General features: G+C 51.3%; 1 protein-coding gene across 1 annotated transcript; it reads right to left on the reverse strand.

The window, feature by feature from the left end:
• Positions 1-464: 464 nt before the first annotated feature.
• LOC133347270 (vascular endothelial growth factor A-like) lies at positions 465-16561 on the reverse strand. Its single transcript, XM_061559398.1, has 7 exons — positions 15690-16561; positions 13385-13427; positions 9524-9720; positions 8679-8755; positions 7813-7884; positions 6602-6661; positions 465-4848 (listed from the first exon to the last, which is right to left on the reverse strand). Exons 1-7 carry the CDS (start codon positions 15789-15791, stop codon positions 4827-4829), a joined length of 573 nt encoding a protein of 190 aa, XP_061415382.1. The 5' UTR covers positions 15792-16561; the 3' UTR covers positions 465-4826.
• Positions 16562-16955: the final 394 nt, after the last annotated feature.

Genomic DNA, 16955 nt, shown 5'->3' on the forward strand with positions numbered 1-16955 from the left:
CAACTTTGGGGTCTTTACAACAACAGCAGAAACTATTCTCATGTCACGCTGGGAATCTTGAAGAGGTGAACCTGGGGGGGGGGGGGTTCAGGTGTTTTCTTTTTAGCCGCCCCTGGTTCAACCGGGTTGTCAAGTTTAGCCAGTTTTAGTATCGTCTCAGCTCGGTCACCAGCTCTCAATAATACTAATAATTTAAATTTATAAAGCGCCCTTAAACTAATCGTTGTCCATCATCGGCCTTGGTCAATCCACTGCTGGGTGAAGGCCTCCACAAATTGCCACGATCCTGCGATGCGACAAGACACCCGAGTGAGAGAGAGCTGCAGTATTATTCAGTGATATTGACCACGATGATTCTCTTTACGGCATAACAACAAATAAAGTCGGGTAACTTGCTACTTGCATGTTTTTATTTAATTTTGTCATTTGTGAGCAAAGACAAGAAGGTAATAACGACAGCCAGCAACACACGCAGACACACACGCAGACACACACACAAGACAGACACACACAGACAGACACACACACAGACACACACACACACGCAGACACACACACAAGACAGACACACACAGACAGACACACACACAGACACACAGACACACACACACACAGACACACACACACATAGACACACACACACACACACAGACACACACACACAGACAGACACACACACACAGAGACACACACAGACACACACACACACATAGACACACACACAGACACACACATAGACACACACACACAGACACACACATAGACACACACACACAGAGACACACAGACACACACACACCGTCACCGCTCAACGTGTTCGCCGGGCCGCACACTCTCCAGAGTGTAAGACGCCCCCCCACCCCTCAGCCTGCCCCCCCCTTAACCTGCCCCCCCCCCTCAACCTACCCCCCCTCCCTCAACTTACCCCCCCTGTCCGAGTATTTTAAAGCAAAACTTCGGGTTGCGTCTCACGATCCGGTCGCCGTGTGTGAGAAAGAGCACAGACTCACATCGCTTCATGGACGCGTGGGGCTGAGTCTTACTGAATACAATAACCCGTCAACCACTCATCATCAGTGCCCGACCTTATCACAGACCAATTTAGACCCCATTGGTCACCCCGTGCCCCTTCTAAATGTCAACGTTCATCCTACAAAGTCCCATCGCAAGGGAGAAACGCAACACAAATAGACAAAATAAAATTGTTGGCCGTATTGAACCGGCTGTACGCCGTATGAACCTGAAAACTCAATTTCCCTGTACAAGAATACGGGGTAAACCGTATGGGTTGACACGGTATGGAACTCGGTAACCATCACGAACCGGGCCATTCGGACACTCGGCGGCAGTCGCTTTTAGCTTCCCGAGAATGATTCCGATGCCCTCCATCTGATGCGATTCTTATTTTTGTCCACCGCGTGATGCAGAAGGGGGTTGAACCTCAACACCCTTGACCCCCCCCCCCCCACCACGGTGGTTGCGTCTTGTAAATCCGGACCACACGGCGAGTTCTGCACCTCCTAAGCAAGGCACCTACCAATGGAATCATCGATTCGTCCATTGAAATGAGGCTCCTCTATGCATCGAATTGCGCTTGGCCGCCGATCGTTTAACGACGTTCACGCCGTCCGTCCGTTGAATTCGCGTGGTCCCTACGCAGCCGCTGGAAGCCGCTACGATGCCCACGACAACGCTAACCAACACCATCAATTCTTGAGTCTCGGCGTGGTTGGGCAAATAGCGGTGCGCATCTTAACGCGGTTGGAAACTATTGCGCAACGTTCTCTGGGTGTTGATTTCACCATCGCTCGCTGGTGTTATTGATCCCGGCCATTAATGGGCTTTCGAGCGCGAGAGCCACGCTATTCGCAGAATCAACACGCCACGCGCGAAGCTCCCACGTTTGAACCGATCGAGACTGTTAGGGGCAAATGCTGAAGGCGAGCACCTATCAAGGCCGGGACGTTACACTAGGTGTGGGAGAGAGGGGCGTTGGGTGGCTGGCACCAGCACCATCCCCGGACGCCTTTGTCTTCCCAAACACGACATGACGAAATCAGCCCGGGTGCAGGAGGAGCGAGCCCTTTGGGGGGTGGCAGGTGCCGCGCGGATCGTTGGATCGCCGAGAGAGGGATGACGACGACGACGTTAGGGAGGCCTTCATCCAGCAGTGGATAGAACATGGCTACTGCTGCTGGCTGATGAAGGAGCGCTAGGAAATTTGTCGGTGCCGTTTTGTTCAGGTGAAGGACAAACCGCGCATTGTAAAGCACATTTCAATCATCATACACGGTAGGCACTGCATGGGCTGGTGTGAGTTCGAACGTCCGTAGATTTCTGTCATATAGTGCAGAGAAAATAACACGTCAACAACAATTGCCTCGAAATTATGCGTACAATAAAAACAATAAGACAACAATATAACTGCTTTGGTTACAAATGAACGCCGTAATGAACCTCGAGACTCGTTATCTGGATGTATTATTCTCAATTCTAGTCTTCACCAAACGCTACTTTAATAACCTTTGCAATGACTCGTCTTCAGTCCATTAACAGATATCGATTCGATGAACGATGCCTCTTATGTAAAAGCCTCCCGTGTTTTTTTTTCTTGCGTCTAAGAAACGTCTGTTTTGAATTGGACGGATACAAAACAAATTTCGATCTTGACACACGCGAATATCACGCGAGTCACGATCATTATTTGTCCCATGGCAGAAGCCCCACTCGTGCCAGACCGTGGCATCGCCAGACCTGACAACATCACAGGCCATTGCTCAGTCTGTGGATTAACTGTGCAGCCGTGTCCGACCCTGGAGTCCAGAACGGGCAGCCTCACGTCACTTGCGTCTGTTCCGCCCTTTGAAGATCGGCGACGCGTGGGAAGCGTTACGCAAGACAAGGCCGCTGTCCATACCAAAGACCCTGTTCGCAAAGCGGTTATGCAACGCCGATGGTGTCCTCTAGCCGTCATGGAACGCTGGCCCCGGTTTCACGTCGGCGCACCTTTGGACAGAGGAGGATGCAGAGCGCGCTGGAAGAAAAAAAAACACTTTTCAAAAATGACAAATTCCCGTGAATTAATATCCACTATCGAAAGGGTTCGGACTTCTAGCCATGAGCGGGTTCCGTTGAACGGTTTCCGCCTATCAACGCGGGCTTGCGTGCAGCTTCCAAACACCGACGGGGCCTCTCCTGCAACAGCTGCCCTCGGTGCGAACGTGGGCAGCTGCTGGCCATCGAACAAAGTCGGTCACCGCGTCGCGTGGCGCTTTCAGGTGTGCTTCTGCAGCCATTTGGAACGCTCTTCCTTCCGACATTAGGAAGCCACTGGAGCCGTGCAATTTGAAGTCATCTCGATTGAAAACTCATTTCTTCAGAACTGTTTTGTGTTTTTTTTTGTCCTTCCCTCGCACCTCCGATTAGCACGGTTGGCTACGTACGGTGCGAAAGAAATTCAACATACACACACAGCAGGCGGCTATGTCACAACATCTTCGTCTCCGGCTGTGACGTTTCGACGAAATGGTCCGGGGCCTCTCGGGACGGCTGCCCCCTGCGCATGGAGGAGGAGGAGGAGGCTGCCGCGGTGACTCCGTGGGCTACGTGGGCCCAAGTCCACTCAGAGCAGCTCACCGATTGTTACTTGCTGCGCATCTGTTGCTCCGACTTCGCAGTCGCGTGCAACGGCATTCGGCTAAATACACGAGAGGTGTGCCGAGCAAATGTTTATAATCCATAAATACATTAACGGTAACACGTGCTGGCTTCAGTCCGACACCTTGCAATTGTATCATCTCCCCACCGATGGCCACACAGTGAACTAACTTAATGATGCACATTCTCGCGTAAAGCTTTCTGCACAGCCAGATGTTTCGGCTTATCACGGGTTTTTTTTCAAGATGCATCTCTTATGCGTACCACATTTTTTTGCGATGCTGCTGCGTTGGCAGCTGTGTACAAGCACAAGTAACGGCAACAACAAAAAGTCGATACATTCGTTAATAGCACTACCTTTAAAAAGGGAAAAGTATGAAGTATATAATAATAATAATAATCACTCTACATCTTTGGCCTCCCAAGTGCCATTGCGCAAAACGTCACAAACCGACTGTATACTCTTTCCTTTTAAAGGCCACAGCGTTATTGACGAACGTGTAGATTTTTTTGTCGTTGTCGATTTGGGTATCAGCTCAATCATGAATTTATTGAGAATTAAATAGTGGAGCATCGCCTCGTGGGTGTTGCTACAATCAGCCAGTCCAGTAGGCCGAGGCCGTGAATGAGTGCCAGGCTATTTGTAGTTTGTAGCCAGCTCTCCAATAAGGTGGGGATTCTTTTGGGTTTGTGCCATGAGTTGTTCGTTCGGCAGGACGTCGGACGCTTCGCGTGCTGGGAGCTTCTGCAGGAACAAATTAAGTTCCAAAAAATTAAGACCCCAAAAAGACACGCATCGGAGAAGCCGAACAGCACAACCGCGAGAAAACCCCACGCCCAGTGGAATAATTGACCGGGCTCCCAAACACCGCTCGCCCCAACCACACTTATGTTGGCAAAATAAATTCAATGTACATTCAGACAACCACGGTGAGAGGGCACGGTGATGCCGGGCAAAGTCAACAAGTGTGCCGTGCTCTTGGAAGATCGGAGCCTCGCTCGTCTCCCACCCCTTCCCCCCTGCCCCCCTCCATCAGCGGTGTAAATTCCACGTTTCTATGGCGAGGGCTGGTTTGCGATCGAAGCGGGCGCCGCAAATTGTTCGTGTGTCCGGGTCCGCTTGATGTGGTGGTCAGAGTTCTCGGCGGCTCGTGGGAGATGGGAGATGGTCACCTCCTCGGCCGCTCTCTCCTGCACAGGCACACAGCGAGTCACGGTACACACACACACAAAAGACAAAGATCCCCCGTGTAGCCTTAACAGACTGTAGGCGCAAGTGCTGTTAGTGAGCACCTATAAAAGCCGGCACGGCACACGAGAGGGTGGGTAGCCAACACCACGCCCGGCCGCCTTTGTCTCCCTAGTGGTGATGTTTACACATCGCACCAGGTACTCATTTGAGGCCGAGTCGACCTAGGGGAGGCCCAGGACCTGTTCAGATATAACCCGTCAATGATATTAGCCACGGCTGGGAATTGAACTCAGGTGGCTGGGTTTGTAGCGCAGTGTGTGAATCGCTGCACTCATGCCTCCCATATTCACACAGCCACACAGGCAACACGTGTAAATAGAGGGAGCGAGTCGATCCATACACCGACCACCGAGTGTCGATTTGCCACAAAGTGGCGACTCATTCCATTAAAGAGGCTGAGCTTATCCCCACCCTGCTCTGCCGACCAGGAATTGAACTGGACGCCTGTGGAGTCCGGCCTCGTCCGTGACGACAGCGCCACCCAGACATTACTTCCGTCACTAAGTCACAACGCCAGGAGATGCGGTGAGATCGTCACTGTATCACAGGTGAGACATCACCTGGCCCGTGGCACTGCATGGGGCCTTTGAGGTCCCTGGCACTCAGTCTAGGACCGCTGTGGTTATTCTGGGGTGCTCTCTTTGTGCATCCAATTCCTTCCCTCGACATTTACCACCTCCCACGCCCGGCGCCGAACACCGCATCGGTATTCACCTTGGTGATTTAACTGCCGATTTTATTTTTTTGCACGTGATATACGAATTGGAGGGCTAAATCGAAGTCGTATCGAACACAATTATTAATATTGCCACTTTACTGGAAGTAATGCACGTCGGCATTCAACGGCTTTTATCGCCAAATTAACAAGATGATTTATCATCGTGCTTACTGTGTTTGGGTTGAACAGTTCTAAAGCAGCCTGTTTATATGTGGGGACTCTTTTATTTTTATTATTTGACAAGAGCGTGGTAAAAGACACGAAGCTGATAAGGGAAGGGAGCGGGTGGGTGGGTGGGTGGGGGGGGTACAGAAATTCCGCGGACCGTAGTCCGACCTCGGTGCTCCTGGGGGATTGTGCTCACTGCCCCGCTCAAGCAGGGACTGCGAGCGGCGGGAGGTTCTTGCATGGGCCAGGGAAGGCAAGGGAAGAGGAACAAAAGTCAAGGGGAAAAGGGGTGGGGGAGCGGGGGGGATATTTGGGGATCTTCTTAAAATCCGAGCCCCCCCCCCCCCGTGCTGTAGCCCCCTGCGTGATAATCCGGTCTTGCTGGCACGATTAGGGGTCTCGAAGGGGACCCTGAGATTAAGGGGTCTCGTGGTGGCCCTGGCGCCATGGTGGAAAGATGTTAACTACCTCGCCTGGTATACAGGACGTCGTGGGTTCGATCCCGACCCTGATGCCTGCTGTATATTTGTAGTTTGCGTGTGTCTCTCTCTACCCGTGGTCATGTGGACTTTTCTCCGGGCCCTACGGTGTTTCCCCTCCACATTTAGAATCAACAACACGCGTTTAAGAGTATTTGGCTGCTATACATTTCCACACGAGAAGCCACTTCGTTGAGCTATCACTCGTGGCCAGGTCGCTTCTGAAAAAGAGCAACAAAGCCTCAGTGGGCCTTACCTGGTGAAATAAAAATAGTTGACATTTTCAAACACGAAACAAGTGTTTCGTTTGGTCTACCAGGGTCTCACCTGCAGGCTCGCCGCCCCGTCTCCGGGAGACACCGCGACCCCGAGCAGGATGAGCAACCCCTGCGGAGCAAGCGCAACAAAGTGGGATCCTCATCACAACCACGACGACAATGATCGCGACTCGCTTTGTTTTTGATCGCAGAAAGCCTGAGAGTGCAGCCTTGAGAAGGCCTCGGAACGCAGCGAAGGTGCTGCGTTCCCACGACAACTGCCAAGGAGACCAGAGTCGTGTCGGGCTGTACCAAGGTAGGCCCGGCATGGCCTATTTCGAGCCCCGGTGCTGCAAGAACCACGCGGCTCCATGGGCTCGGCCCCTTTCACTTCATGCGATGGATAACCTTGGCGGTCGCTGTACGTAGGTCCTCGTCAGGGTTGCGATTTCCGCATGGAAAATGCGGAAGGAGGGTTCAAATTTTCCCGCATTTTTGCTAAAGTCAACCGCAAACGGTGGAAAGACTACTCCTATGACCGCGCGCTTTTAACAACACGTTAATGCGTTCTATTGGAAAGGATACATGCAAGGCCCAGCATCACGTAGGGCTTTGAGTTACTGATTGGAATGAATATATGATTTCCGCATTTCCGCACAAGAACCACATACTTTATTCAAATGCGGAGCCGTGATTACGAGCACATGTACATGATGTATCCTTTCCAATAGAACGCATTAACGTGTTGTTAAAAGCGCGCGGTCATAGGAGTAGTCTTTCCACCGTTTGCGGTTGACTTTAGCAAAAATGCGGGAAAATTTGAACCCTCCTTCCGCATTTTCCATGCGGAAATCGCAACCCTGGTCCTCGTGAATACCGCACACCCCCTGTTGGTTCCAGTCAAAATTAGTCCTTCTTTGATTCTGCATCACAAACGGTACTCAAGTGCTGTGACTGACTGACAGGCAAGGCTGATAAACACAATAAGTTTCTAATACATCCAAAGATATATTATGGTGTAAAGTGCAGTGTACAACTCTCGTTCACTCTCTACATCCGCTCTCTGGTATCTCTATATATCTGCTCTTTGTAGAAGGGCAATCTGCCCGTAATGTCACCTGTTATATATTTTCCCTTTCAGAGCCGCAGAGTTACTGACGAATGTGTTGAGTTTGTTGTTGTTATTTGTGCCCGTGCACCACTGGCCAACACAGCATCACCAAATCATCTCTCTAGCTATATAAATGGGTCAATTAGAAACCTACTGAGCATTCATCTCACCTGCCTCGCTGCTTCCTGCGTCCTTTACCTTGTCCCCTATTTCGTCCCCTTCGTTGTCCGTTCCTCCGCGTTCTGCACTCACACGGTGAGCACAAAGACAAAGATTCCCAGGATAGCTTTAATGGACTTTTTGGGGCAAGTGATGTTAGCGAGCACCTATGAATGCCGCCACGGCACACGAGGGGGGTGGGTGGCCAGCACCACTCCTGGCCGCCTTTGTCTCCCCAGTGGCGATGCTTACGCACCACACTAGGTACTCCTTTGAGGCTGAGTCGGCCTAGGGGAGGCCCAGGACTGGTTCAGATAATCGTCACTGGTGTTGGCTGTGAGCGGGAATCGAACTCGCCGAGTTCGTAGCACAGCGTAGCGCTAACCACTACACTACCGCTCCCCAAACACGGTAAGCACACACACACGTACTTCTCAACAACATTGGTTGCCTGCAACAATCAATGATTTACAGCTGCCCATAAAGCATCGTGGCTAAAAGAGACGATGGCCAATTGACGAGACTAGTAAAGGATTGGCAGCCAAAGGATAGAGCCTTCCTGAGAGTCCGACCAGCGCGGAGATGGAGTGGTGAGATCAGTTAATGTACCATGAGTGAGAATGGATCATGGCAGGCAGTGTAGGACCATAAGGGTGCGTGGTGGCATAGGGAGGCCTTCACGTAGCAGTGGATAGACTATGACTGCGTATGATGATTATAATGATTATGGAGGATGCTCCACTATGCACCCAGTTGCCTTCTCAACTAATGAAGTGTTTGATAATGATGATGATGGAGAAAGATCTTCCTATGTCTTGCCAACTGACGAACCCTGACAGCCTCTGTGCACTCACATCAGGTGAGCGGTCCTCCTCACCTGCACTCGCACGCGCCGTGCTGAAGGAAGGACATCTCCTGCATCTCCGGCTTGTGGAACGGTCTGATGGTCAGGATCTGCATGTCACATAGAGAAAGAAAAAAAACACATGGATGACTCTGCTTAATTAACGAGCAGCAGCAGAGGGATATGGCAGGAGACGGGATGAGCGGGGTTTTGACTGTCTAATGACAATGAGGTTAACGGTGGTGGTATCGATAATGATGATGATGACGACAGTGGTGCTGTTTTGATCATGATGTATGTTGTGGTTGTGGTGGCGGTGTTGCTGCTGCTGGTACTGATTACGATAATGTTGCTGCGGACACTACTTCTGGTACTGATGACGTTGCTTCTGCTGCTGCTACTGCTGCTGATGATGATGATGCTGTTGCTACCCTTGCTGCCATCCTCGTCTCACTGCTTGCTTCGTTCACAACAATTCCGCTGCCCTCTCAGGGAAAAGGCGCCCCGGATGCTGCTACTGACGATGCCGCTGCTGATATGAAACTAAAAACGAAACTTTTTTATTTTATTTTACCAGTTAAGGCCAACTGAGCTATATGGCTCTTTTTCAGAAGCGACCTGGCCACAAATGATAGCTCAACGAAGTGGCTCATGATCGCAGCCAAATACTCTAAACACATGTTGATTCTAAACGTGGAGGAGAAAAATCGGCGGACCAGCAGAAAAATCCGCACGATCACGGTGAGAGAGAGAGAGAGAACACGCAAACTCCCAATATACAACAGGCTTCAGGGTCGGGATCGAACCCACGACCTCCTGCACACCAGGCGAGGTAGTTAACATTTCGCCACCGGCGGCGCCTATACCGATGGTCACACCTGCATGCTGGCGTTGTAGGTGGCCGTGGGCGCGCATTGCAGGCCCTCGTCGGAGCAGCAGCCGCCGCAGCGGAAGAGCGGGACGCAGGCGGGCCGCACGACGAAGGGGAAGGCGCCCGGGTACTCGCGCGACACCTCCACCAGCACCTCAAGCGCGCGGCAGTAGCTGTGCGCCCACACCTCGGCGAACGGCACGGCTAGGCGCGCACACGCGCAAGGGGCAAGTTTGCCTCGTGTAAGAATAATAAAAATCTTCTTGGTTCTTTCGGTAAAGTCACGTAGAAGGAAAATAATATTATTTTTTATTATTTTTACACGAGGCAATCTTGCCCCTTCCTTCTACGTAACTTTACCGAAAGAATTAAGAAGATGAATCCCTGCAGTCACGAAAGCTTTAAATCGGAATAATAAAAAAATTGTATTGTTTCAACTTGTGACGAGCCGCCTCGCAGTATCCCGCTTGCTTTCGTAAAGACAGAACGACTCGGAGGCGCAAGGAGCCACAGACATAGCGGGAAGGCAGCGACGCGGCAAGCCGGCACCAACAATTGCCCAAGCTCTGCATTCCTCCGTGTATATTAAGGTGTTATCTGCGAATTAGTGAGTGTTAAGACATGGGAGAGGAGTGGCCAGAGAAAACCCACGTGCGTGGAAAACCCACGCGTGTGAGAGGGGAAAACACTCAATCTCATCGAGGCGGAACAGGTGGAGTCTACAATTGCTGTCTCGCCTTCTCCTGGCAAGTCAGGGTATTGCTCCTCGGCGCCCATTGGAATGGAGTTTTAGAAAATGTGTGCCATCCACCAACCCTTGTCTCCAGGGTGGTGGATTACAGGCATGCATAGCCACCACCACTACCACCCAGCCTTTTATAATGTCGCACTTATTACACACAAAGTGCTTGCCACAACACGGGACCTCCTTTGCCAGTACCAAAATATGAGAATAGGTTTTTCCCCTTTTTTCTGGCAACAAAACAGGTGTTAAGATGTTAAAACACCAAAATGAAACCTTTAACAAGGAATAGTGTCTGCATTAACCACAATACTTGTGGTCAGAATGCAAACAAACAAAAAACATATTCTGATATCTGCATTGTCTTTGAAACCGATTGGTCCACACCAGAGACAGCTTTCTTTCGAGCCTCGTCTCAAACGGTGCTAGACCAGAGGACGCCAAAAGGCGTACAGCACAAACAGAATGCACTATCAGAGTAATGGGTGAGCAGCTACATCATGGGACCTCCTTTGCCAGTTCCAAAATATGAGAATAGGGTTTCCCCTTTTCTCATGCTTGCCACAAATGAACTACAATAACTTGCTGATCTCATCAGGGAGCATCAACCATCACGCGAACTCCGGTCACCCTCGCAGCGGCTTTTGGCTGCTGGCCATCAAACAAAGATGGTCACTGCATCGCGCGCTTTCAGATGCGCTTCTGCGACCGTCTGGAAAGCTCTTCAGATATTAGGAAGTCACTGTAGGTGTGCACTTTTAAATTAAGATTGAAAACACATTCCTTGAGAACTGCTTTTTGTGTTTAGTTTGTTGTCCTTCATCCGATTAGCGTGGTTGGCTGTGTACGGTGCCAGAGACGTTCTACATATGTACATCACACTAATAAGGCAAGTTCTGTTAGCGAGCACCAGTGAGGGCCGGCAGGGCTCATGAGGGGGTGGGTGACCCGCACCACGCTCAGCCGCCTCTGGCTCCCCCAGTGCCGATGTTTGCACACCACACCAGGTACGTGAATCGAACCGGTGACCTCTGGACTGCAAGTCCGGTGTGCTGACCATTACGCAATACTGTGCAGCAGCACGAAAACAACCCTCGTAGCTAATTTAGTAATCAAGCCATAGCATCCCTTTTGCGTATGACTATCGGTCACGTGCCAAGATTAAAGTCGTTAAGTTTGTTTCAACTTCGATTTATCCGGACAAATTCGTGCAGCACATTTAAAGAGAGAGAAAAAAAAACCCAACTAGAACCGAAACAAGCAAGGTGAATAATAATGATGAGCCTTTGGCTTTGGGCATGGACGCTTGTGAAAGGGTCGAGGGAAGGAACTGAATGTACAGGGGGAGCCTTGAGAAAATACAACAGCCGCGGGGCCTCATAAAACTTCATCTGGCCCTGGACACACACACACACGAGGGGGCGAGTGGCCAACACCGTGCCTGGCCGCCTTTGTCTCTCCATTGCTTATCCTTTACATTAAACCCCGTAAACACACACACGCACACACGAGGGGGCGAGTGGCCAACACCGTGCCTGGCCGCCTTTGTCTCTCCATTGCTTATCCTTTACATTAAACCCCGTAAACACACACACGCACACACGAGGGGGCGAGTGGCCAACACCGTGCCTGGCCGCCTTTGTCTCTCCATTGCTTATCCTTTACATTAAACCCCGTAAACACACACACGCACACAGACATACCTGAAAATGCATAGACACATATCCATAGTTGTATACATGTAGACATAAACACACGTAGAAGCAGCAACAACAGCCGCCATTTGCCACAAAGTGACACTGATGTGACTGCAGGCTTTGTGCCAGTCTGGGGTGCACTTAAGAGGCCACGTGAAGTGTCAGAGGCTTGCTGGTAGGTCACGGGACAGACCCAGGTGTTATGGGCTCACTGAGATGACTGGAGAATGCACGTGTAACGCTATCCTCATTTGAAGGGCGGTCGCCTCTAATGTCCTTGGAACATCTTTCACGCGCCTCCTCCACACCATTGGTGCCATTGGCAAGTCCGATAAGCTCTGAATGCTTCTGCACCACATCGGCCCGTCCTCTCTGTGTCGCCCGTGCTGTTACCCATTCAGCCCCCTCTTCCCTGCCAAACAGAAGCTGCTTCGGCATGCGTTGGCGAGGATATGCGGGCCACATGACCCACAGCCAACGCAGCCTCACCTGCCAGAAGATCTCACCAATGGGACCATGTCCAGACACATACACAAACATATATAGACATAAAAACACGCACAGACATACGTACATATAGTTTATATTATACACAGTTGCACAGCCAACAAAGACACACTGACACATATAGACGTAAGCACGCAAAGAAAGACATGCATATATACATACAAGATTCATCGACACATACTGTATATAAATGTTTGCAGTGGTTGTAAATCTGAGGTCAGCACAGTGCACTAACTACTGCACCTCCGGCTCCTTAATAAATATACAAACACAAATACACACATTTCCACTACTGTGCATATAGACGTGCAGATATTATTTGTATTTGATTAATATAAACGCCTGCATAACCCCTTGAAATGGAAAACATCGTTTGCAAGGGTCTCCAGTTACACAGCTAATAAGTACTGCCACGTATACAGCGGACATTTACACAGACAAGAAGAATATTCCCATATAGCCGACGTAGACTGCTGGGACATGTCTTTGTAGCAAGTGCCTATTCAAGTCGCCACTCCTCAAAAAAAGTTGGGGTGGGGGGGGGTTGGCGGACAAGCCCCCCCCCCCCCCCCAAAGTCGATGTTCCCTTGTGGTGGGACTCCCAGTAACGTCTCGCAACGTGGTCGTACGAATTGCTGGAAATCCACTCGGCTGATGGACTGAACCCGTTGTCGTGTTCGCACGCGGCCAATATATATACAAATACTGTTTCTTGGAATTTCTCTCACTTGATACAGCTATCGTGCTGTGACGGTTCCACCTGAAGACGGAAGCTTGTGTTGCCTCCGAAACGTCGTGATTTTTTTATTTATTTTTTATTTTACTTTTATTAATTTAAATTTTTTACCTACGTGACTTTACCGAAAAAACCTAAGAATATGAAGACCGGAGTTTGTGAGCGGCGTGCTCTGTGTGACCTCACCGTGGCCCATAGGTGGCGCATCCATGCCCATGAACGGCCGTGCCTGTCGTGTCGTACGTCACACACGGAGCGGGGTGGGGGGGGGATGAGAGGGGGGTCACAGCGACACATGGTTCGGGGTCAATCGGTCACTCGGTCACGGAGAGCCGGCGTGCCTCACCGGGTCATCCGGGCGTTAATCATCTTCACATCAGAAAAAGAACCACCCCTTGTTCATTCATTTACCGACTCAGATTTAGGTGTTGAGGGGGGGAGCGGTGGCGCAGTGGTTAGCGCTACGCCGCGCTACGAACCTGGCGACCCGAGTTCGATTCCCGCTCACGGCCAACACCGGCGACGATTATTTGAACCGGTCATGGGCCTCCCCCTAGATCGACTCAGCCTAAAATGAGTGCCCTGGCGGTCGGGCGTGGTGCTGGCCACCCACCCCCTCGTGTAACCGTGCTGGTCTTCATAGGTGCTCGCTAAAACACCACTTTCCCCAACAGTCTTGTTGAGGCTATGCGGCGAAGTCATTGTATCTGTCCTCCTGTATGCGTGGTTTTTTTTATCCTCCAATTTTTTTTTCCGCCCAGCCCCCCCAACCCCCGCCACCAAACACCTGAAATTCGTACTAAATCTGAAATTCCAAAGCCCGCGTCCCTAAATGACAAAACGAGTGGATTCGATAACGCACGCAAGGCGACTTTGCATCGTTCCAACTGCAACGAAAAGCGCGGCTCGGGCAGAACGCGAAGGGCCTGATCGTGGCCGATGGTCAAGCATGGTGTGAGACGACGGAGTGGCGGCCAAGGGATGGAACGCGCCCGAGATGATGTCCCGTAGACAGTGCCGGATTAATCTGGTGCGGGGCCTGTAGCATTTGTTATAAAGGGGCCCTACATTAAAAAACACAGCACATTAAACACACACAATGTTTTAACTTGTATAGTAAAGTAATTGTGTTTTTTCATTTGCTATACAGCCAGATCATACGACAAATCGCTAACCTTAAACACCCGGTAGTTCATACAAGTTGAAGGCGGTATAGTACTATAGCAATAGAGCAAGTGCAGAATCACTGAACCGGAATTGATACAGTAGCTTGAAAGCATTTAGCACGGGGCAATTGAAAGTGAAGGGCACGTAGCACGTGTAGCTACTTTTGATACTTGGATCATCCGGCACTACCTATCGAGGAGACGGAGCGATGGAATCTGCTCGCGCGAGATTTGCGGGTCGCAGGATCGTGAAAGACGGCGATGGCTTTGGGGGAGTATTTCATCCATCAGGGGACGGGTCTCGCCGTTCCTCTTGATGATCCCCGACACGAGTATGAAGCGCCGTTCGTGATGAGTTAAGAAAATGATCATGTGTGCACGTGGACTATATGTAACGTTTTCCATAACACGTTTTGTTTTGAAAGTATCGAACGAGCAATTACGGAAATCGACAGGTATAGGTAGCTGTCAGGGCCAAAGGCGTTTGGATATTTTTAATTAGTCCTTTCTGCGATGCGTTCCATCTGAGACAACGTGGGCTACCCTTTGATTTATTTGTCCATTTTACAATAGAGTCCGTTCCTAATAGCGTACAACTCTGCAGTAATGTTTGGTGAATATTCGATCAGTTTCACGATATAGCCCCCTCCCCCCCACCGAGTCCCACCGACCCCGCTACAGACGGACAGACGTACGGAGCTGCTCATTGTGGCCCATCCTAAAATAACAATTACGTCTCAGAGACAACCGATTAACGCGTTCAACTTTAGTCGGGCCCATGCAGTATTGGGAAAGTGTGAGCAATCCCATCAAACGAGAGTGAGTTGAGCTTCCGTGCGAGAGGTGAACCAGGAGGGGATATCACTCAAAGCTCCGCACAGACAGATTCATGCCCTGCTCGTAGAACCTCGCAGGGCAGTGTTGTGTGCTGGGGGATTCACGAATCGGCGGGTCCCCACCACGCATTCCTCGTCGACTATTTAGACTTTAGAGAGATGCCTGGCGCATTGAACCCGGCTGAGTTATCGATTATCTGCCACGGATAACATCACCACGAAGGCATTCGTTCCGGCAACTGACAATTGACGCATCCACCTACAATTGCTTGCACACACCATTGCTGTCGGAATATCCTCCAAACAGAAAGCCCCCCTCTGGAAGGGTATTTGGCCTACTCTTCCACGCTGACGAGACGTCTGTGAAACCGTGGGACTATCCGCGCTTTGCCCGACCTGCCCATCATCGACTGTGGAATTCGATCGCCTTTGGAAGGCTTCGCGCGACAATTACGGCCGACGTCGCGAATACAGCAAAATCATCCTCACCTCGTCCTCCTCTTGGGCCAAGTCCTCCTCCAACAGCGCCCTCGTCATCACCAACGCGAACGTCAACAACAACAACCACCACCTCCACACGCGCCTCGCCATGGAGCCGAACGCACGCGCGGCTAGATCGTTCCAACCACCACCGTAGCAGCAGCAGCAGCAGCAATGAGATGACTAAGCAGACCACACCGTGGACCCGGTGGAGTACTGGAGATCGGTCGTGTCTTCTTTATCGTCAGTGTCTCTTCACCGGTCTCATCGCAGATTCACCTTCATCGACAATCAACCGCGCGACTCCAACTGGAGCAGTTGTGCTGCTGCTGCTGCTGTAGTTGTTATTGTTGTTGTTGTCACGAGTTGTCGCTCCTCTGTTCGTCTGGATGCGACGTCTTATCCTCTGCCGGGTTGTTTATCGACAAGTTCGTGCCGGGGGGAGTTGAGGTTCGCTCATGGCTCCCATCCGCGCTCGCAACTTTGTAGTGTAGCCTGCGGGTTGCTACTACGACGCCGCGTTGGATGTCCGTGTTGTACACGCGTAAATCAGTATAGCCGTTCGTGGATCCGTGAATGTGTCTATCTAGAGGCTCGTGAAATAGAACGCAATCGACCCGGCGGCACGTGCGCCAAGCACGTGAATTACGCGTTCAACAATTTTTTTTACCACGCGCTCGCACACACAGAGCCACGGCTACCCAGCTGAGACTCGGCAGCCCACGGGGCTGGCTCTGGAAGAAGACGAAGACTGCGCTGGCTCGAACTTAACAGCGCGCGTGCGCGCACGCAGAGAGTGGAGTGGCAGTGAGTGCGTGCGTGTGCGCGCGAGTGGGTGGATGGGTGGGTGGCCGGCCGGCCGAGTGAGTGGGTGGCAACGTTGCCTCGTGGCAGCTTGGCTTGCCCAACCCCGGCCCCCCTAATTTTATCTCCCCGGTTACTAGTCAGCTCCCGGCTGCCCGCCACCACTTGCCACCTGCACATCACGCGGCGCGCTGCTTTACCCCCCCCCCGCCCTCTCCCCTCTCCCCACGGCAGCTGGTGAAATGTCTGGGACGGTTCAAGTGGACGTGGCAGCGGGTAGCGTGGAGGGAATGTTTCCGCTCAAAAGCGGTGCGTTGCCTTTCTATCTGGTAACGCTTACCGACAATGACCGGAGCTATGCGTGTGCTGGGGTGGTGTGTGCACCACCAAATGCCCCAGCCCACCCCTTTGGCACCACCCAAGTTCACTCTCTCCTGAGTGGTGAATCGGTTACCGTCCTATTGTGGTCCC

Source organism: Lethenteron reissneri, chromosome 25 (assembly GCF_015708825.2).
Source record: "Lethenteron reissneri isolate LAM-NWPU_2019-01 chromosome 25, ASM1570882v1, whole genome shotgun sequence".
Classification (NCBI taxonomy): domain Eukaryota; kingdom Metazoa; phylum Chordata; class Hyperoartia; order Petromyzontiformes; family Petromyzontidae; genus Lethenteron; species Lethenteron reissneri.

Bases quoted from the DNA above. Each gene is read 5' to 3' on its own strand.
- LOC133347270 (XM_061559398.1), bottom strand. From the start codon at position 15,791: ATGGCGAGGCGCGTGTGGAGGTGGTGGTTGTTGTTGTTGACGTTCGCG. The intron at 7,885-8,678 runs GTGAGGAGGACC...GTGTGAGTGCAG, and splicing joins CACGGCGCGTGCGAGTGCAG to AACGCGGAGGAACGGACAAC. The intron at 6,662-7,812 runs GTGAGATGAATG...CTTGCTCCGCAG, and splicing joins CGCAGGAAGCAGCGAGGCAG to GGGTTGCTCATCCTGCTCGG.